Below are 21,277 nucleotides of genomic sequence, written 5' to 3'. Positions count from 1 at the left end.
CCACTCAGCCACAGGGCTGGCCTTATTAATATTATTAATTTTTTTTAAATTTATATATTAATTTTTTACATAAGTGAGGTGTAAGACTATGGCCAAGGAATCAGTATTAATTAGTACTCATTAATTACTTAATAAGCAGAGCAACTAGGAACTTCTATAACCTTGTCAAAGGATAAAGTTGCACTTGATGTTATCATAGACTCCTGATGGAGTTGGTGCTCCACACACAGAAGCATAGATCCAGGGTCCTGGCATAGTAAAGAGACCTGCTCAAGGTCATATATTATATTCGTAGCAGAGCTATATGTGGCAGAGCCAACCAATATGGCCACCATGCCACACCTGAGTGCCCCATGATGCGCCTGATTTACATGATCTCATGTAAGCCAATTAACAGCCTTAGGGAGTAGGCACCCCTAGTGGCCCCAATTTTTAGATAAATCAAAGTGGCTTAAGAAGGTACTAACTTGCCCAAGGTCACACAGCAGATCAGCAGTTGGAGTCATGATTCAAAGCAGGCCAGCATGACTTGCCGTCAGCCTGAAGGGGGAAAGGAAGTGCTCAGCCACAGGGAAGGTGGGGGTAATTATAGGAAGGTCAATTACTGGGCTTGTCAGTGTTACTCACGATGAGCACGTGAAATCCCTCCTGGCTGAGAGTTGCCCGTCCTCTTGCTCCTGCGTCTTCTGGCCTCCCAGGCTCACTACCTCTAGAGCTACTGCAATAAGAGCAAAAGCAGACGTGCTATTCAGATAATGCTTCAAGCCACATGTTGGAGCAGAATAACGTCCTAAGACTTCTCCATGGCTAAGGAGGAGGGTGGGGTTGCCAAAAGGGTGGGTGTGGTCAGACGATCTTTCAGTGGAGAACCCTAGCCTAGGGCTTTGGAGACCAGCATTTCTGTTCCAGGCCAGAAGCTGTCATTTGTTAGCCATGTGACTGTGGACAAATCATCTCATTTCTCTCAGCCTGTTTCCTCAACTACAAAATGAAGATATTAGCACCTATCCAGAAACACTGTTGTGATGAATAAAATAGGACAGCGCAGGCAAGGTGACCTCATCATTGTTAAAATGATTACTGCAATAACCCTTCTTATCCTCCCTGGGTTTTCCAGCACCTAGGACCTTAAAGGTTCCCAGGAAACATTTGGTGAATTAATTAGTAAACATAATAAAATGTATAAACAAGTTAAATGGTTCATCTACTAATGACCAAAGCTCGAGAAACATTTCAGGGGCAGGCCCCGTGGCCAAGTGATTAAGTTCGCACACTCCGCTTCGGCAGCCCAGGGTTTTGCAGGTTCAGATCCTGGGCACGGACATGGCATCGCTCATCAGGCCATGCTGAGGCAGCGTCCCACATGCCACAACTAGAGGGACCCACAACTAAAATATACAACTATGTACCAGGGGGATTTGGGGAGAAAAAGCAAAAAAAATAAAATAAAATTTCAAATACTACAGCAGTGGCCAAACAGCTAAAGAATCAACTGGAGTTATCTCTTTCTTAGCTTACCAAATTCTTGTATCTAGCTAAGAAATTCTCTAAGACTAAAGAGAAGACCTCTTTCTCCCAGATAGTAATTTTATTTATTTTGAATAAGGCTTTTGAATGCACAATATCCCAGATTTTCTCTAGCTAATCATAAACTGATCTGGGCCTTATATGCATTGTTTCGTCTTGTGCCCACAACCACCATTTGAAGTAGACACTATTATTATAGTCCAATTATAGTATTATATATATTACATATTATATTATTTTACAAAAAAACTGAAATTCAGAGAATTAAGTGAATGGACCAATGTCACAAGCCACATTGTAGAGAAGAAATAAAGCTTCTAAGCAAATACACGATCTCTCCCAATGTTATACCACCTTAAAAGGAATCAGAGCCTGGAGTAGAGAAACCCGGTAGCTTGACTGTCAAGCCTGAACCACTAGTCAATTCTGTGTGCCTTGGTCAGACCCTCGACCTCCAGTTTAGCCTAACAACAGAGAATCCGCAAAGTTAGGAGGTTACAAAGAATGCCCTCCATATCAAGATAGCCAGACTTTGGGAGTTAATTACATTGTCATACAAATTTCCCAAAGAAAGCAGCAGGGAACTCATCTTCTGAGTCATTTATGGCTACATTCATCAAGACACCAGTGACTATTTTTTTTTTTAAGATTTTAAAATTTTTTTCCTTTTTCTCCCCAAAGCCCCCCAGTACATAGTTGTATATTCTCAGTTGTGAGTCCTTCTAGTTGTGGCATGTGGGACGCCGTCTCAGCAAGGCCTGACGAGTGGTGCCATGTCCGCGCCCAGGATTCGAACCAAGGAAACACTGGGCCGCCTGCAGCGGAGCATGAGAACTTAACTGCTGGGCCACAGGGCCAGCCCCCCAGTGACTATTTTTTAAGTGGCTTGTGTTGGCCAACTGAACAAAATACTCTCTTCCTCCACCACAATTCCAAGACTGTGGCATGTAGGCTGTAAAACCTCTTGCTCCGTTTTACCTCTGCTCCCATCTAGGTTGGCCTGTGCCACTTCTCACACTTGCATCGGGCAAAAGCCCAGATTCACACCCCACTTTGTAACCTGGCTGGCAATTTAAGTCACCAGTAGTACAGGCCAACCTCTAGTCCTGGGAGAGGGGAGCACAGAGTCACTCATTGGCTCTCCCTGCTCCATCATCCTAAAAGCAACTGCTACTTCTCCCTCTTCAAACCGTAGTCATGACATCACCCTGAGATAATATGGGGGCTTTTTAGTCTAGTAAACCCCACCCTCCAAAGTCACACACTCACTCAAACTTGGAGCAAGAGTCTCTCTGCCTGTCCTGTGTTAAGCATCAGTGGTACATGAATGAATCAGACAACACGTTGGGGAAGGGAACCCCAAGGAGCAATGGACAACTACTGGGCATGAAGCAAAGGCATTTTGAGAGCACTCAACATTCATTCATTCACTTCCCAGCCTTCCTCCTGGAATTCAGGTAATCAGTGCCCTCTGAAACACCTGGCTTTCTCCTCTACTTCTTCCGAAGTTCAGCATAAACGCTTCCTCAGGGAAGCCCTCACTGACTCAGAGAGAGATCCTCGCCCATAGGCCCCGTACACTTCCTTCATTGCACCTACAACTGTAATTGAATTCCTTCCTGTGAATTTCTTTTTGGTATATAGTTATCTGCCTTACCTATTAGAATATAAAGATGTGAGGACAGAAACTAAGGCTCTGGTTTACCTTTGTACGTTAGGCACTTGGGATTTAAGTCTCTCAGTTAAGTACTCTGTCAATTAGTTATATTAGTTCCATCCTTTTCACCATCATTTGTACCTTCAGGTTTTTGGTCTGATTTCTCCAGTGGGAGTGTTCCAATTAAATATACACACATTCGCTTTATCTGAATACCTACCAACCATCAGCACTTCACAGGGCCACCTTTTATTACCATCTGTCCTATATGTAGGATGAAACTGATCTCCCCTTAGAAACAAGCTCAGGAGCAGGGACTCTCATTGTTTCCTTCTTTGTTTTTAACCTCTGTATGTTCTGGTACCCAAGCTAGGGCTCAGCATCCTTTAGCCCTTCACAATACTTAACCATTCACAAATATTAGGACCCTTCACACAACTTAGTTGTGATTGCAAATACAGACACTAATCATTCTTGCATCTACTCTGCAGATAAAATTGCTATATTCTGTTCAATAAGCAGTTTTTCCAGTAAATTCAGTCAAAGGAAATAAAAGCCCTTCTGCACATATTCCGGACCTGTTCATTTTGGAGGTCCTTTTAAATGCTTCCGAACATGTCATTTTCCTACATTAAGCAAGCTCAGTCCACTTAGGAGAAATGGGAACAGCAGCCTACACCAAAATCACCCAAGAATAAATGCACCTTCCGTATTAGGCTTCCCCTGCTACTTTCCTGTGCAGTGAGAACCACAATAAATTAAAAACTCCCACTCTGGGATAAATGGTCTCCTGCTGCTGGAACTCCCTATAACCTTCAGTATTCAACTTTCTTCCCACTTAAAACTCTCATAGGAGCCTGTTGACAAAGCCCAGTCTTTTGAACCTCACAGGATTGTGGTAACACCTTCAGGGGCTGGCAGCTCCGATACACTGGTCCCAGATGCAACATCTGCTTTACCAACTGCTGGCTTATCCTCCCTTATTATGCCAACAATGCCACCTGATCACACTTGCCCATTTTCTGTAATTAACTCCACGAGCCCATTCCCTCTGTCTGGGGCTCTCAAACCACTTAAGACACAACATGGATCACCCACCTTAATACCAAAACTCCCCAGTGTAGATTCCAAAACGTGAGTGTGGTTTCCAGTGATGCTTGCATTGATTCTGAAAATCAATGCGTATTGAAGATTTATGTCCAGGAGACATTTTTCATGAACACTGATAGCCTGGAAGCAATGGGTGATTAACTCTCACCAAGTAAATGCAGGGAGGGCTTTCAGTCACTAAATGAATTCATCAAAATATTTACTGACCAATATAAAGATGGATACGCACCAATATTCTCAGAAAAACTGCAGTTGAGTAGCTTCGATTCGAACCAAAAATGGCAGACAACGATATACGAGTGGAAAAAAATATATAAATCAGTTAACTCTAATAGATGGTTTATTGGAAACCCTCACAGCATTTTTCAAAAGGACTTGACAGATTTTATTTTAATAAGACATAGTGAAGAGGAAATGGTTTAAAAGATGTCATCAATCTTTTATTTAACTAAGCACTGCCCTTCATTTTGAAGGAAATGATACAATTTCAAATTGGAACCTCCTTCTCAAGAAGTGGTATGAGAACAGAACATTGATTTAACATACAATCTTCAACAAAAATAAAGTTTACACAATTCACTGGGAAATAAAATACATGTGGAATTTATCGTGTTAGTCAATGTAATTCTCTGTGGGTCACAAGTATTACAACTATGGAGAAACCAACATAATAAAAAGTTGAAGAAACCAGTCAAGATTATAGTTACCCTGATTTAAAAAAATAAATTCACAAAATGTAACTTTCCAAACAAATCCATTCAATGACCATGATCACACTAGATTTTATTCTAATTTATAAAAAATGGTTAGACAATCACATAATATCAAGAGGCTTCAACACAGTGGATTCCATTTGTTAAGAAAAAAAAATAGAAAACAAGTAGTCTTTAAATTTTCTTCACTCTCCATAGCATATGTCATACAAAATTAAAGTTTTGCTCCCAAAAATATGTTTCCACGTGGTTGCGGTATTGTCTAGTGGTGCCGTTAGGGCCAGAAGCACCAACGACAGGACAAGTTAACCACTGAAGCATCATTTTTCATAAAAACTAAAAATTTCCTTAAAGGTCTGGAGTAACGTCTTCTGCTAGGCATTTTAGTGCTATAAAGTCATTTTAAATTAAATGTGGAGTCAAAGTTACAAAAAGTATGAGTTTTTTCAATACAAAAAAGTTGTGTAGCTGAAGTCGTGGGCTCCTGGGACATACATAAGCAGTCTCAATAAAATATTTGCTCGGGTAAGAAAATAGAATTTGTCTGATTACATTTAGCGTATGTTCTAGTCAGGTGTCCTGTTTATCCCTGCCAGAGCTTCTGAAGAACATTAGAATCAACTTCTCTTTCCTTCAAAGAGCATCCGTAATTCACAGTACAAAATAGTTCTAAAGTCTCATTCCTAAGGAGAAACAAAAATTAAATATATTTATTTTCTTAAAGTGCCAGATGTAGCCACCGCCTGGGCATTAAAACCTCACTCATCCACAACACTGCCATCTTGAGGAAAGAGCCAAGAGTTGACCGGATTCCCCTTTCTTGCAGCCTCCACAGGTTGGTTGTTGCTTTCCTTTAAGCATTATAATCCTAAGAAAACTTCCAGTGCAATCGCTGTTCCTAAGTATTACACATTTCACACATCTGGTACCCTATAAAAATGCTTGCATTACATGGGAAAGCAGCATCTGGAGTAGATTTATTTCCTTTCCTAGTTCATTTTCAGGCTCTATTATCAAAAACCTCTTCTCTAGAGGCAGAATGCTTTTATTAGTGTGGATTTTACCGGAGTTCTTCAAGTTGAGACTTCTCACAAAAACCAGTTCATTTGTAGCAAGAGATAGTCACTGTCAGACCGCAGTCACCAATGACATTCTCCTTCCATTTGAGGGCAAAGAAGGGAGACAGCGACAAGGAGAACAGAAAGAAGAGCTGGCTAGTTAGCCCAGAGCTGCTAGGCAGTGCTGTTCTGTTCTTCCTCCCTCCTGCTCTCTGCATGTTGGTTTGTTAAGCATAAAAGAAAACCCAAATCTGTAGTAGGCTCTGCTAAATGTCTTGACCCATGTTTACCTTGCTCCGCTTTTCCATGAGCAGGAAAAGAGACTATTAAACATGGCAACGAGATGTACATTTCCATCAGGAGGCTGACATTTCTCCAAAGTCCCAGACTGGGGCTGAGTGTGGTTCACCTTTAACAAAGTGTTAGGACTTGTTCTATGATCCCTGTAAAGACAGGAAACATAGCTAACGCCCTTGCAATCAAATTATTTCATGTTGAGATGCTATGAAGGTCTAGGGTTTTAAAAATTATGGCCTCAACTTCCAAGTTCGAAAAAAGTATACAAAGAAATCCTTCAAGTCTTGTTGCCTTGATTTGGAGATCTCCAGGAGGAGGCCCAAGAATGGCCACGGCTGTAGAACACTCAAGAACGATTCTACTCCAACTGTAAGAATTGGGTCACAAAATGACTCGTTCTGTGTAATCTACAATGACTCCCAAGAGAAACAAAAACTTTACTCAACTTTTAGATAGCATCAGCAATGCCAGTGTGCAGCAGAAAAGCATTCTGAAATGGAGGGCACGCGCCATTAAAGAGCTCACGCGAATACAAGGGACAGATTGTAAAATTTTTTAAAACCTTATAGTAAAGCAAACAGTAGCTCAGCAGCAGATGAAAATAGAATAGGCCAGCCTGCCGCGGCGGATCCCACAGTCACCACCCGGTGCTTTAGGACTGTCACCCGTGCCATTTCACTATGGCACTGACTACACCAGGTGGCATTATTTGTGATTGCTGTCACCTCTCTTAATTGAGAAGGCATACAGAAGGGGCATTCTCCAAGCAACTAGGAGACTGCTGCAATATAACAATACAGCATCTTGAATTAAATTAAATTGCATCAAGTGTGGCTAGCAAAATAAATACCTTACTGAAATATGCCTCCAGCCTAAGAGTTTACCACCAACAAAGCCTTACATTTTAAAAAGGTTATCTTCACTGTTCTGGAAGGGGGTTGGGTGGGGAGTGGGAGAGGAGACTGACTCATTCCTGCCAGGGCAACCAACCCTGATGGGCTGCTTCTGTAGCAGATACTTTATGGGGTGGCATCAGCCAACCCCATGTGTGACTTGAGGATGCACACGGCCAAGCAGGTTTAATTAGATCAGAGGCACAAAGGGCTGTTCCCTCCTCTGATAACAAACAGCGCAGCTGTAAGTGCCTACAATTGCAGGCGAGAAACAAAGGCGACAAAACAGAACCATAATTGAATCCTTCCCCTAGCTGGCCGGTGACAATGATTTACTTGTAACCTGGGAAGTGGCGGGTGGAGCAGGAGGGAGCAGGAGACTCAGCTAGAAGCCAGCTCCAGAAGATGAATTACTTGGGGATGGGGAGGAGGGAGGTAGCAAAGTCTTTGTTTTGTAGCCCAAGTTTACACAACCCTTTGTTACACTTCATAGGGGGCCGCTTGGTTTTGGTCTGCTGTTCCCTGGTCCTGGTTTCTCCAGCCTTGCACCCCAGGAATCCCATAAATCACCCCAGCTTCCCGGATTCCACACACAGCTCCGCGAGGGTAGCAGATAAGAGGCTCTCTGCCGGCCTGGCACGACACAAACCCACTTTGGCCTTCGTACAGGACATCCTCCAAGCCCAGGATAGGAGAGGAAGTGGGGAGGAGGCAATGGCAGGCGTTGGTACTCTGAACTTTTTTCCACCCCCGCACGCTTAAGAAGAGTCGGTTTTGGACCCAGGTCCAGGAGGGATTAAGCGTCAGGCAAGTTCACAGTTTGCCCCACTTTGGAAAGGAAGACAAATTGAGGAGGCGGGCAGGAAGTGCCCCCAGCCAAAGTGCTCCTACCTGCTCCCTCTTCCTCCTCCGTCCAAGATAACAAGCTTGAGCCACAGCTGGCTGCGCATTTCATCAACTCTCGGTTTTCCAAATGGCCCAGGAACCCAGATGGGGCCCAGAAGGTGGTGGAGGAGGGAGTGAGAGGAGGGAGGGGGCAGCGCCTGCTGCAAACAGCTCCCTTTCACAGCTCTGCACTCAGCTCGCCCGTCAGTGCACCACCGCCTCTCGGTCCTCTTCCCGCCGGCCGGACGCAGGGAGGCGCCCAGGAGGCGGCGTAGTCCGCGCGGCGTCGCAGTCGCCCTCATCTGGCTCGGCCGGGTGTAGGTGCATGGCGAGCTCCTGCAACACCGCTGCGCGCCCGATCTGGTCGTTGCGCCGCTTCTCCATGATCAGGTCCTCCAGGCTCTGGAACTCCAGCGTATGGGTGCGCTGCGCAGAGAGCTGGATCTGCAGCCGGTAGGGCTGCTTGCCGATGCGCAGCTCGCCGCCGATCTTGAACTCGCGCTTGCCATAGCGGCACCAGGCGGCGAAGCTCTCCGAGTTGCGCCAGCTCAGCTCGCGCTCCTTGGCGCCCACGTGCGCCAGCGCGTTGCGCACCACGGCGCTAGGGCTCAGCGGCTTGTAGCGGTACAGATCGTTCACCACGCGGCCGCGCCGGCCCTGGCTCGCGTCCGTCAGGAAGCTGTTGCTCACCTCCAGCCGGTGCAAGTGCACCACCTGGAAGTTGCCCACGTATACTGCCCAGTGCGGGTACTGCGCCTGAGACACGAACTCCACCAGGTCGCCAGGCCTGCACTTGTTGAGCAGGTTCTCGGGCGTGTAGGTGCTCAGCGCCGCGGAGCCCGGCGCGAAGCTTTTCTGGTAGATGCACTCCTCGCGGTAGAACACCGAGCACTCCACCTCGTGCAGTCGTGGGTCGTAGGGCTGCGGCGGGGGCAGCGGCGGGCTGTCTCCGCCGTCGGGCAAGCCACCGCCGCCTCCATCGGACCCCTGGGGCGGCGGCTGCGGCTCCATGTCCTCGTCGTCATTGGAGAAGATGTAGGAGACCCCGATGCGAGGCCCGTCGTCCCGGTCCACGCCGGTCGGGTCGGCCGTGGGAACTTCCTTATAACTTAGGTGGGTCAGTTTCTCCACCTGGTTGCCCATCACGCTGCGGACACACGTTCACACCGCCGAGAGGGGAGAAAGCGAAACCACCACTAGGGTCATGGGCACAGGTCCCCGGACAGGGGCAGTGACCACCTGTTGGGAGAGGAAAGCAAGGTAGGCATGTAGGAGCCCCTCCGTGAAAAAACACGGTTTGTTAAGAGGAGGAAGAAAGGCTGGGAGCCGAGCACCCGGAGCCATTTTACAGGGAGTCTCGGATGTAGCGAGCCTTCCCTCATTTCTCCACCTCCAGGGTCACGGTCACAGGAGGCCTGGCAACTCCAGCTCTCCGCTGCCCCCAGCCCTTCACCTCGCCCGGGCAACAGCCCATTATATCAGCAGCTCCTACCGCTTCCGCCAGCGCCCTACCTGCCAAACCCAAGCAGGAGGGGCGGGGGGAGAGAAACTTTACTCCAATCCCCCCTTTCCTAACCCCACCTGTCACCCCAGGGCCCTAACTTAGCCTCTGAGACACCCCCCCACGGCTCCATCCCCGGGGACACCGGCGAGGATCCCTAGCGCGGCCCGGGCAGGTGAGCCACCCTACCTGGCTCACCTGCGGCGCTTTCTCCTCCGGTCTCGCCCGCCCCTCCCCCGCGCGCCCGCCCTCTAGCTTGGGTTACCTGCGCAAACTCACCCGCCGGGAGGTGGAGGCCGTGGGGAATTGGGAGGGGCCCCCGCCGCACCCGGAGACTTCTAGGGCGAGTTTGCAGGTGCGGGCTCCGCAGTCCCTCCTCTCCAGGCGCGGGCGGCAGTGAGGCTGGGCAGGGGGCAGCGACGCATGTCTTGCTCCCGCGGCTACGTAGACCCTCAACACTTGCAGGTGGGGGGACAATGTCTGTCCACACCGCACCCCCTCCCTCCCGCTGGGCTGCTGCTCCCCCTCAATCTGCTCCCGAGGGAGGTGGGGCGCGAGAAGGAGGAGACGGAATCAGCCTCGCTGCCCGGCGGCGGCAGCTCCCGCTCGGGCCGGGCGAGCAACAAGCGCCGGGGCGGGAGGGACGGGATTGTAGATCCGGCTCCGGGCTCCCGGGGCGGGAGCGCAGCCCCTGGCATTTAAAGAGACAGGCGCTCGCTCCCGGAGCCCAGGTCTTTCCCGCACGGTACACAGCCTCCGGGATCCCCGCCCCCGCCCCGCCCACCCGGGTTGTGGGGCTCCGCCAGGCCACGCCCCCACGCCTGAGCGAGTTTAAATCCCGCTGGTAATAATCAACCCGCCGACAGGTCTGGCACACTGCAGCCATGGGGTGTACGCTGGTCACTGGCCGCTTGCCTTCTTAGAGCTGTGGGGTCCTCGCTGCTTGCTCAGTTCGTATTTTTCCGAGCTGTGGGCTTCAAAAAGAAGTTGGAAGGCGAAAACCTCCTGCCAGTAAAGAGATGACCAAGGGAATAATAAAAGTTTGGTGTTTGTTCCGTTTCCTCTTCGCCTCTTCTTTCCAAGGGTATCTGGAGCGGGAGGAACAGTCATTCGCAAGCAAACAGACGTTTCCTTCTTTCTTTTCTTTCCTAGAACATATTTCTTGCCAAAGGTCACGGAACAGAATTTTTTACTGAGACCGTTCGAGAAGTGCTTCAGTGCAGAGATATTTCCAGAATGAGTCCTGTGAAACTTTCTGGTAGGAAAAAAAAAAGTTCATGGAAAGAAAACAGTGTAAAACAGAACGAAAACTTAGTTACTGGCTTGCTTCCAAGACCGGTGCTCTATTTATTAGATGTCCCTCGAAGTTAGCACAAAGTTGATTTCATAACCTGCGTAGTTATTTCAAGAGTTCTCAGTTCGTTGGTAGTGAGAGAGCATTCAGCTGTGGTTGTTTATCTTGGGGGCAGAGGATGTAGGAACTGCTCAACTGTCTTTACATTAAGTACAAATTAACAGAGGCCCTTGGTGGATATATTTCCTTCCTGCTGACTTACAGAAGAAAGTGACAGGAGACGAGTATTGCCTATCAACCTCCACCACAAGAGGACACTTCCTCTTGCCCTGGTCCATGCTGGTTTTGTTTTTGGTACCTAAGATGTAGGTTCCCAAAGTGTTACGGATTGGAGTGGGGGTGGAGGTTTAACAAGCTTCGCATTCATTGGAACACCCAAACTGATTCGTGGTGGAATTAAGAATGCAACTCTAGACCTCCTCTGCCCTGTTTTCCATCACTGTTTCTTTGGACTAATGTTTCCAGATAATGTTATTATTTATTCAGTGTGTCTACCAACAAGTGGAAGGGAATAGACTAACACTACTGCCATCCTTTTTAGTTTGAGGAAAAAAAAAATCAATCTACTTATGTACATTCGAGTCCAAACAATCAATACTGGCAAGGCTGTGATGGGAGTTAGTCCTATAGCAAGTCTAAGATCACAGTGTAAGTTAGACCAAAAAGAGGCTTCTGTGTACCTGCTGTGCAGATTACATTTAAGTGTTTTCCGACCAGCCTCAGGCATGTGTGACCAGATGAGTCCCCCTTGGACCCTTTGATAACACATGCTCTGGGGGCTGCTGTTTCCTGAATGATATTTGCCACTCCCGTGTGAACTCATATAGGTACCCACTGTACGGGGAAGAGTTAGGCTTAGAGAGGCAATGGCGAGTCCCCCCACATCTGTTAGACTGGGAAACCTCTGCTACTGTCAGCTGGGGTAGACCACTTTGCCCCTAGGTGGTACTGGATAGGTTGGGTAGTGATGGGAGAATCCATAGAAGGACATAGTAGTATGACAGTTTGCTGCCACCACTCTGGGACAGAGACCTATTGAGTAGGGAAACAACACCTGCTTGTCTAGGTGTCTGTTCTGTAGTCTTGATGATCTCTGTTCAGGTGCACAATAGTGGCTCAACAATGTTTCTTGAACTGACTACTATAAAGTCTCAGAAGGAAGAGGGTCTGAGTCATCTTTATACCCCAATGCCTGGAACTTAGTAAGTGCTCAATGAATGCTTAATAGGTGGCTTAGGGGAATTCTTGGCCATATTGGTAGCCTGTCTCCTGTGTAGCTTCCCCTATTAACATCTGTTTAGGGCCCAACCTTGTTCTGATCACCTAAGGCTCATGGTCAGAGGTTTCCGAATGGCTCCCAAACATGTTTTGCTCATCTCAAATAACTGTTTAACAAATTTAAATTTGCTGTCAACAATTTGGAGAGTTGGGAAATCTCATATAAAGATTCAGGTTTCCAGCTTCACTTGAAAAAGCTAACCATATGAGACCATCAGGCCCACATTCGAGGATGGCAACAAAGAGCCGGAGCTGAGTAGTGGTTGCCTTGGAGATGAGATGTAGTCTCCAGTTGGCCCCAGTCCTATCCACCTCACCCACCCAGTTCCTGGCCCTGAGAGACTTATCATTGGCCACCTCTGCCATCCAATTTCTAAACTACGTATATCTCTTGATTATTTGTAAGTCAGCACTTGATTATATACCATCTGATATTATTGTTTAATTCACTTATTAAAAATGTCTTTTCTAGAGAGAAATTGAATCAAAACGTATTTCTTGAAAACCTAGTAGGTACCTGCCAGTCCTATACACCATACATTCATTCTACAAGTACAACAGGCATTGTGCTGGGTTTTGTAGGTATTCATGTCCCCATGGAGTTCAGTGCATCTGAGGAGACAGAGGAATAAGTGGACTCCTTAGGACAGTATGACATGTCCTGCAGGAAGGGGAAGTAGAAGATGCTGAGGGGAAGTTTCAAGATGTGTGGATGCAAAGATGAATGTCAAAATGCCTGCCATCAGGGGTCTTGACTAGTTGGGGTGACACAATTCTAAAATTAATAATGACAACTACCGTCGAGTGAGTTCTCAATTCCATCACAAAGGATGATTGAGTTAAAGAGGCTAAATGACTTCTCCCAACTGGTGAGTGGGACTGTCTCCCAGATCTGCTTGACTCCAAGGCCTGTGCTCGTAACTACTTTGTTTTAAATAGAGACAAACACATTCTTCAATATTTGATGAATAGTTGAGTATCTGGTTTTACTGGGTTCTAGAGATAAAGCCACTGACACAGTAGACAAAGTCCTTTCTCTTATGGCATTTACGTGTTGATGGGAGGAGACAAGTGACAAGTAGGTAAATGAATAAGAATTTCTGAGAGAGATAAGGGCCATCAAGAAAATAAAATAGGGTAATGGGACTGAGTAACTGTCACAACAGAGAAGGTGTGGGGGGTGACCTACTTGGGATAAAATTATCAGAGATGGACTCCTGAGGAAGTGGAACTTGAGCTGAAGCTTGAAGGAAGAGAAGGAGCCGGCCTTGGCGCTCCCTCCACAGGGAATACCAAGAGTGAAGGCCCAAGGTGGGCACTGAGGGGTTTAGGAAAAGGAAAAAATACGCTTGTGACTAGAGCTCAGTGAGTGAGAGTTGCTGTGAGAGGAGACACAGTTAGAAAGCTGGGAAAGCTTTGGGGTTTTAAGGTTTTTGGCTGCCCTGTGGAAAATGGACTGTAAAGGGGAGAGAGAGGAAGCGGATCTCTTAGAGGACCAGGCTGTGGGGAAAAAAGGCATTCCGCGCAGATGGAGACTGGTGAGCAAAGGATGAAGCTGGGAAAACACCTTCCCCAAGAGAAGCCACTCAGTAAAGAAATGGTCATTGGATTTGAAGTCTCAGCCACTCTGTAGCTTCATCCCCCAGCAGTGACCCCCAAGTGTCACATCCCACACGCCTCGTCAGAGAAGGCACTCAATAAAAACAAGTTGTGTTGAATGCCAGTTAGTCGCTCTCACAGTATTCCTGTCCGGAGCAGTGGGGAATAATCGAGAATTGACATTGACGTTTCTACCTGACAAGGCATCGGCCCTGACCCTGCAGGTGTGGTAGAGATCTCGGTTTAAATGGCTCACTCCAAGAATGCACAAAACAGGAGCAAGAGGGCAGAATTATCTGATTAGGCTATCTGGAACTCTGCCTGTTCCCCAGCCGGGCCTCAGGTCCATGGCAGCAGCAGATAGCTGAGTGAATTTGCTGGAAAACAGGTTCCTCCACACCTCCTTTATATTGGGCAACTCCCAGACTTACCTGCTCCTGTCACCCACTGCTGGGGTTTTGCTGAGACCTTAGGAGATAAGAAGTAGCAGAATGGAAACAGGTGACGTAGGTAGGAGTCCTGTTTGCCAGGTGTATGACCTTGGAGCTGTCTCTTCTCCACTCTGGGCCTCCTTTCCTAGTCTCTAAAGTGGGGCTGATGATTCTACTTGCCTCACTTTTGAATCCTCAAATGAGACAGTGGGTGCGAAAGCACTTTGTATGTCCTAAAGGCTGTATAGACCTCAGGCATTGTTTACACACCATGTAAGAGCCAGATGATGGTTTTAATATGGGGAGCAAAAGGATGCCCATTTGTTTTGGGCATCTTCTTGCTAATTCTCCAGACCAATCCTGCCTTTTACATTTCCCAGGTAAGAATACAAAGGCTCAGGGATGTGAATCTTGCCGATGGAAAGTGGGAGAGCTGGACTCAACTCCAGAGCGAGGTGGCTCCTAGTCTCCTTTTCACGCTGTGTCAAGCTGCCTCAGGAGCACCACCAGCAGCATATGTTTGTTCGTCTGTACACTGGCCAGTCTGAGGACCAGGGGACTGGTATGTCTTCTGGATGTAGAGTGACCAACTTCTCCTGGTTTTCCAGGGACTATCCTGGTTTTAGCACTGAAAACTCCAAGTCCTAGGCAAACTGGGACAGTTGGCCGCCCTACCTGGATGCCTCCCTGTCCTGGTCATCACCTTCCCCAAACCAAGGACTTTCATGGATGGAGCTGGGAATATTACAGGGGGATGGAGCAGAGAAGGGAGACGGGAACAAGGGGAGTCAAGCATCTTAGACCCAACTTCACTCCCATAAAGGGGCCCCATTTTCCAGGCGAAGTTATACATACAGCAGCAGCTGCATAAACAGGGCCATCCAATAAGAGACAGTAAATGTTGTAACCTGCTTTTGTCATTCATTCTTTTCTTAAAATTATTTTCCATTTTATTATATATACTATATTAAATAATTCTATTATCAATATATAATTCTATTATAAATAATATTATATATTAAATAATGTATATAATATATTAAATTATTTTCAAAATTATTTTATCAATATTATATTGGCTTATAGCATTGTGTCAATTTCAAGTGTCCATTATTATATTTTGGCTTCTGTATAAACTGCATTATGTTCACCACCAATAGTCTAGATTTTATCCATCACCGTACATACATGCCCCTTTACCCTTTGCGCCCTACCCCTACCCAGTTCCCCTCTGGTAACCACCAATCTGTTCTCCTTATCTCTGTGTTTATTTGTTTTTTCACCTTCCACCTATGAGTGAAATCATACAGTGTTTGTCTGACTTATTTCCCTTAACGTAACACCCTCGAAGGTGCATCCATGTTGTCGCAAATAGCGTGATTTTGTCTTTTTTATGGCTGAGTAGTATTCCCTTGTGTATATGTATATCACATGTTCTTTGTCCATTCATCCGTTGATGGGCGCTTAGGTTGTTTCCAAGTCTTGGCTATTATGAATAATGCTGCAATGAACATAGGGGTGCATATATCTTTTCAAATTAGTGATTCCGTGTTCTTTGGATTAATACCCAGCTTGCCACTCTTATTCAACATAGTACTAGAAGTTTTAGCCAAAGCAATTAGTCATTTATTCTTTTTTTTCTTTTTTTTTAAACTGACTTCCTTTTTTTTTTAAATTTATTTATTTTTTTATTTTTTTCCTTTTTCTCCCTAAAGCCCCCCGGTACATAGTTGTATATTCTTCGTTGTGGGTCCTTCTAGTTGTGGCATGTGGGATGCTGCCTCAGCGTGGTTTGATGAGCAGTGCCATGTCCGCGCCCAGGATTCGAACCAAGGAAACACTGAGCCGCCTACAGCAGAGCGCGCGAACTTAACCACTCAGCCATGGGGCCAGCCCCTCTTTTTTTTCTTTTTTTTAATTGGACTTTTCACAGGATGTGAGGGCTGGGCCTGTCTGCCCTTTGGCCCACAGCTGCTCTCTTCACTCTCCCAGCCTGCCTGTCTTGGGCTTTAAAACCTGCATACAGAGTTTTACAATTTGGCTGAATTATTCCTCGACCTTCGGATTAAGGAAGGGAACACAGAGGCTGCTGAGTGGCATCCTTTCCCTTGGCTTCTGTATTTTATTTGCTTTTCCCTTCAGATCACCAGAGCAGGCTCTCTCAAGCAGGCTGGACCAAAGCTAGTCTGCCCTGTGGGGAAAGGTGATGAAGAGATGCCTGGAGAAGGGGTATGGGGGCTGTCGCCCACCCCAGACCATCAGCTATCCATGCATTAATTCTGTGGCTAAATGGTGAGGAAGCTTTTAATCCTTTCCTGGGAGAGGGCTCACCAGTGGGAAAACACGGTGGCCCGTCCCTCCTGGAGGTTTGCTGCTTTAGGAGGCCCCTGACATCATGTTGTTGATGTTGAAGCAGAGTTTGATTTGTGCTCGGGAGTCTGAGCTGGTAGCTGGGCTCCTGCAGAAGCCTCATGAAAGATGCATTTCACCAGGCAGTTCCAGGGGAGAGACCGGCTTAAATTATAGCTCTGCAAATCCAAATATTGGCGTATCTGCAAATCCAAATGCAGGATTTCAAAAAAAATCTTAATTCTAAGAATCTTATTTTGTACTTCTTGTGCAAGAAGAGGGGGATGGGATATTCAGAAAGGAGACAGGCTGTCAATAACGAGAGAAGCTTCGGCAGAGCAGACCCAGCCTCCTTTTCTTTCCCTGGGCATCCTTCATGCTTCCAGGGAAGAAGAGCTCCGACATGAGAGAGGACGATAGCATTTGTTCAGCATGGCTTTCTGCAGGATGGGTTAGGGGGACCACCTACCCAGTATTTGGGGCATAGGGCTCAACAAATCTGGTTGGTCAATTTTCTGTCTGCTGTCCCCAAACCACTTCTAGGTCTATGTACAACACAGCAGCCCCGAGCAATCCTGTGAGACTATGAACCAAGCCAGGTCACTTTTCTGCTCAAAATCTTCCCATGGCTCCCCATCTCCCTTGGAGAAGGGCCCAAATCCCTAAAATAGCCCCCAAGGCCCTGGCCTGCCTCCCCCATTACCTCTCTGACAGCCCCTCACTCACACCTCCAGACACACTGTCTCCTTGATGTTCCTCCCACTGTGGTGGGCATGCTTCTCCCTCATGGCCTTCACATTTGCTGTTCCTTCCACCTGGAACACTTTTCCTCCCGATATCATCATGGTGTGCTCTTTAAATCTTGACTCAGGTGTTAGCTTCTTAGTGAGCCTTCCATGGAGACCCTATTTAAAGTTCCAAATGTCCTCCCATGCATACCCCTTATCCTCTTTCCTGCTCTTTTCTCTCTCACTTATTTGACTCACTTATCACCTTTTAGTATTCTATGTGATTTATTAATTTGTTTTATTATCTCTTCCAGTTAGACTATAAGCTGTATGAAGTCAACGACTCTGGTTTTGTTCATTGAGCTATCCCCAGCTCCTAGAACACTGCTTGACAAGCTCACTAAATTATAGTTGAGTGAATAAATGAAAGGGCTTTTTATGAGTCATCTCTGTTCATCCTCACAACAGCTTTAACGGTGTAGGATTATTCTCAATTTATGGATGATAAAATTAATTATAAAATTTACTAAATGCCTATGGTGTGCCAGGCACTATACTAGGCAGTTGAGTTTCAGAGGTGTTAAGAAGTTGGGCCTAGGGCCGGCCCAGTGGCGCAGTGGTTAAGTGCACACGTTCTGCTTTGGTGGCCTGGGGTTGACCGGTTCGGATCCCGGGTGCGGACGTGGCACCGCTTGGCAAGCCATGCTATGGCAGGCGTCCTACATGTAACGTAGAGGAAGATGGGCACAGATGTTAGCTCAGGGCCAGTCTTCCTCAGCAAAAGGAGGAGGATTGGTAGATGTTAGCTCAGGGCTAATCTTCCCCTGCTCCCCCAAAAAAGAAGTTAGGCCAGGTAACACAGCTATGCTCGCCAAGAAATTCTAGCTCTGCACTGTCCAACATGGTAGCCACTAGCCTCATGTAGCTCTTGAGCACCTGAAATGTAGCTAGTTTGAACTGAATTGTGTCATAAATGTAAATTCACACCAATTTTACAAGACTTAGTACAGAAAAGTAAAATATCTTGCTAATTTTTTATATTGATTACATGTTGAAATTATAATATTTTAGATCTATTGGGTTAAACAAAATATATTATTAAAATTAATATCACTTGTTTCTATTTATTTTTTAAATAAAAAGTAAAATTTAAATTACATGTGTGGCTCGCGTTTGGGTCTTCGAGCTATTTCTGTTACACCTTGCATCTCTATGTTCAAGTCTGTTGCCTCTTGGACTCTTAAGGGCAAGCACAGTGACTTCGTCTTCCCTGTGAGGATCAAAGCAAAGATTTGCAGAATGCATCCACCTGTTACAAACTGTATGTGTCCCCACCCCCAAATTCATACATTGAAGCCTTAACCCCAAATGTGATGGCATTTGGAGGTGGGTCCTTTGGGAGGTAGTTAGGGTTAGATGGCATCATGAGGGTGGGGCCCCCATGATGGGATTAGTGCCCTGTAAGGAGAAGAGGAGTGATCAGAGCTTCCTTTCTCTGCCTTGTGAGGACATGGTGAGAAGGTAGCCATCTGCGGGCCAGGAAGAAGACCCTCACCAGAACCAGACCGTACTGGCATCCAAATCTTGGACTTCCAGCCTCTAAAACAGTGAGAAAATAAATTTCTGTTGTTTAAACCACCCAGTTTATGGTATTTTACTATGGCACCAAGCTGTCCAAAAGAATACCTGAAGACTGGATGTCTCTCTCCAGAGGACAGTAAATCTCCCTGAGAAGCAAAGGGAAAGTTGAAATGGCCTCCTGGGTTGATGTGTCTTCAGAACCTTCTAGTAAAGCAGATATCCCCTGCACATACTTGAGAGTGGGGTCTGTGAAGAAGGAACCCCAGTATAACGGAGGTGGATGAGGCTGGCTGTCACAGAGCCAGGACAGTCACCATTATCGAACATTTTCTGCTCCCTGCCAATGGAGCAACCTTCTGAGAGGCATCTGGCACCCATATGGGTGTGCTTATAAATAATAAAAGTTGACTAATCATTACATTTCTTTTTGTCAATCAGTAAGCTGAGGGGCTGGTTTTATGCCTCTGACTCTGAGGGCTGAGTCCCTCCGCTTTCGATGGGTTGGCGGAGTTGGGTTTCTGACCCTTCAAGCTTGAGGATCACAGCTCAGATGGTAGAGAATTCATGAAGGTTATAACAAACAGATGAACAAATAAGATACTAGCGGCCAACATTTGTTGAGTGCTTATTGTATCCAGCACCATTCTAAGAGCTTTATATGTGTTCACTCATTTAATCCTCACCTATGAGGTGGGTATTATTATCGTTATCCTCATTTTACAGATGAGAAAGCAAAGGAATAGTAAATTTAAGCATCTTGCCCATGGAAACACAGCTAGTGATTTACAGAGCCAAGAGTCAGACACAAGACAGTGACACAGAGTGGGACTAAGCTCTGGCCACCCACCTTGCCCAGACAGTAACCAATATGGCTGAGTTCTATTGTCTTCATACTCCACATTCCTCTTGGTTCCATCTGTGGGTGATGAAGCTATCACCTGTCACCTTTGCATTCATTCATGAGTCTGACTCTTCACTGTCCTCTGGCCTCATCTCCTGCCAGTTTCCCAATTGCCCACGATGCCCCAGTCACACCAGTCCTTGGTTTCCTGTCCACACCAAGCTCGTGATTGCCTCAGGCCTTGACGTGACCATTCCCTGGGCCTGGAATGTTCTTCATCCCACTCTTCACAAGGCTAAATCCTTTGCATTCTTTATGCCTCCAATTAAGTCAAGTCCTTAGGGAGGGCTTTGCTAACCAGCTTGTTACCTACCTCACTTTTCCTCGGCCCCTGTTTGTTCCCCACATAACACTTAGTACAACAGAGATGATATTTGCTTATTTGCTCATCATTACCTGTCTCTCCAGGAGCCCAGACTTTGATATGTCATTGTTGCACCCCTGTTGTTCAGCGTAGTATCCTACACACAGTAGATGCTTAATGAATATGTGCAGAGTAAATGAATCCTTCTTTGGAGTAGCCCAATATTCTCATTCTTTATGTGTCAAGAGAAACCTTTCTTCAAAAAGTGATTTTGAGTTTCAATTATGTGCTCAGGTTCACAAAACTAAGGTGTCAAATGGAAACAGGAGGAAGCTGATGGAGTATAATGGATCAAGGAGGAGAAACAGGAAGAAAACAAGCAAACAAATGAGGAAAACAAGGAGGACCCACTAGGGAGAACAAATATCAGGAAAGGATTTTGCTAAAGTTCATTGCATTGGGAGTTGACTTCTAGTTTGTTGGATGAGTTATCTGACTAGACTGCATGAGTGAAGGATGGTTTGGAGTTCTCCCTTTACATGGCAAGGACTTACCTTTGATCTGGCTCTTCCCTGGGCCCCGTGGCTGGGGGTGAATGTGCACATGGCAGTCAGCTGCTGTGCCCAGCTGTCCAGTTCCATGAATCCTTATTGAGCACCTACTTTATGCTACTCATCATTGTCGCTTGCTACACAAAGGGACTAAAACCTGATCCTTGTCCTCTGGGAGCTCATGACCCCATCACACCAACTAGCATCAAAAGAACAACTTAGTAGGTGTTCAGTAAACATTTGTGAAGTAATGGATTAATGAGTGCATAAAATTAGACTTTTGTCTTCAGAGTCCTGAAAGCAATTGGGGATGCCAGACAAGGGATATTTAGAGATTGAGCCAGAAGCATATGTATGTAAGCTATGTTTCCCCAGCTTTTGCAAAGCTAGACGAGCTATAACCACTCTATGGATAGCTATTGGAAGGGAGGAAAAAAATACTTTTGCTCTACCTGCCTTGGTTTCATTGGCTGGGGCCCTCAAATTAGGCTGACAAAAGACAGATTAACAAGAGAAAAACAAATAGAAGTTTATTAACATGTGCATCACATATATACATG

The 21,277-nt window shown here is 46.3% G+C and overlaps 1 protein-coding gene and 1 long non-coding RNA gene across 13 annotated transcripts in view; one reads left to right on the top strand and one right to left on the bottom strand.

The window, feature by feature from the left end:
* Positions 1-10,396, bottom strand: part of LRATD2 (LRAT domain containing 2) — a 56,370-nt gene extending 45,974 nt beyond the window's left edge. For 6 of the 12 annotated variants that reach the window (XR_006885612.1, XR_006885611.1, XR_006885618.1 and 3 more), the window contains exons 1-4: positions 9,921-10,395; positions 8,147-9,379; positions 628-718; positions 468-540 (exon numbers count right to left, since the gene is read on the bottom strand). Coding sequence is in view for 3 of the 12 variants with exons in the window: in XM_046642287.1 (XP_046498243.1) it covers positions 8,345-9,283 (939 nt within the window). In the remaining 9 variants the exon portion in view is untranslated. Of the gene's footprint in view, positions 1-467; positions 541-627; positions 719-4,709; positions 9,380-9,830; positions 9,851-9,906 lie in introns of those variants that run through there. The other 6 variants (XR_006885613.1, XR_006885614.1, XR_006885619.1 and 3 more) reach the window with 4 other exon arrangements.
* Positions 10,397-10,560: 164 nt separating this feature from the next.
* On the top strand, positions 10,561-15,134 carry LOC124228046 (uncharacterized). Its single transcript, XR_006885620.1, has 3 exons — positions 10,561-10,681; positions 10,794-10,899; positions 14,684-15,134. It is a non-coding gene; the product is annotated as an uncharacterized LOC124228046 (long non-coding RNA).
* Positions 15,135-21,277: the final 6,143 nt, after the last annotated feature.

Source organism: Equus quagga, chromosome 16 (assembly GCF_021613505.1).
Source record: "Equus quagga isolate Etosha38 chromosome 16, UCLA_HA_Equagga_1.0, whole genome shotgun sequence".
Taxonomy (NCBI): Eukaryota; Metazoa; Chordata; class Mammalia; order Perissodactyla; family Equidae; genus Equus; species Equus quagga.
The sequence above is the reverse complement of the archived record's forward strand: the minus strand, read 5'-3'. Positions and strand labels throughout refer to the sequence as shown.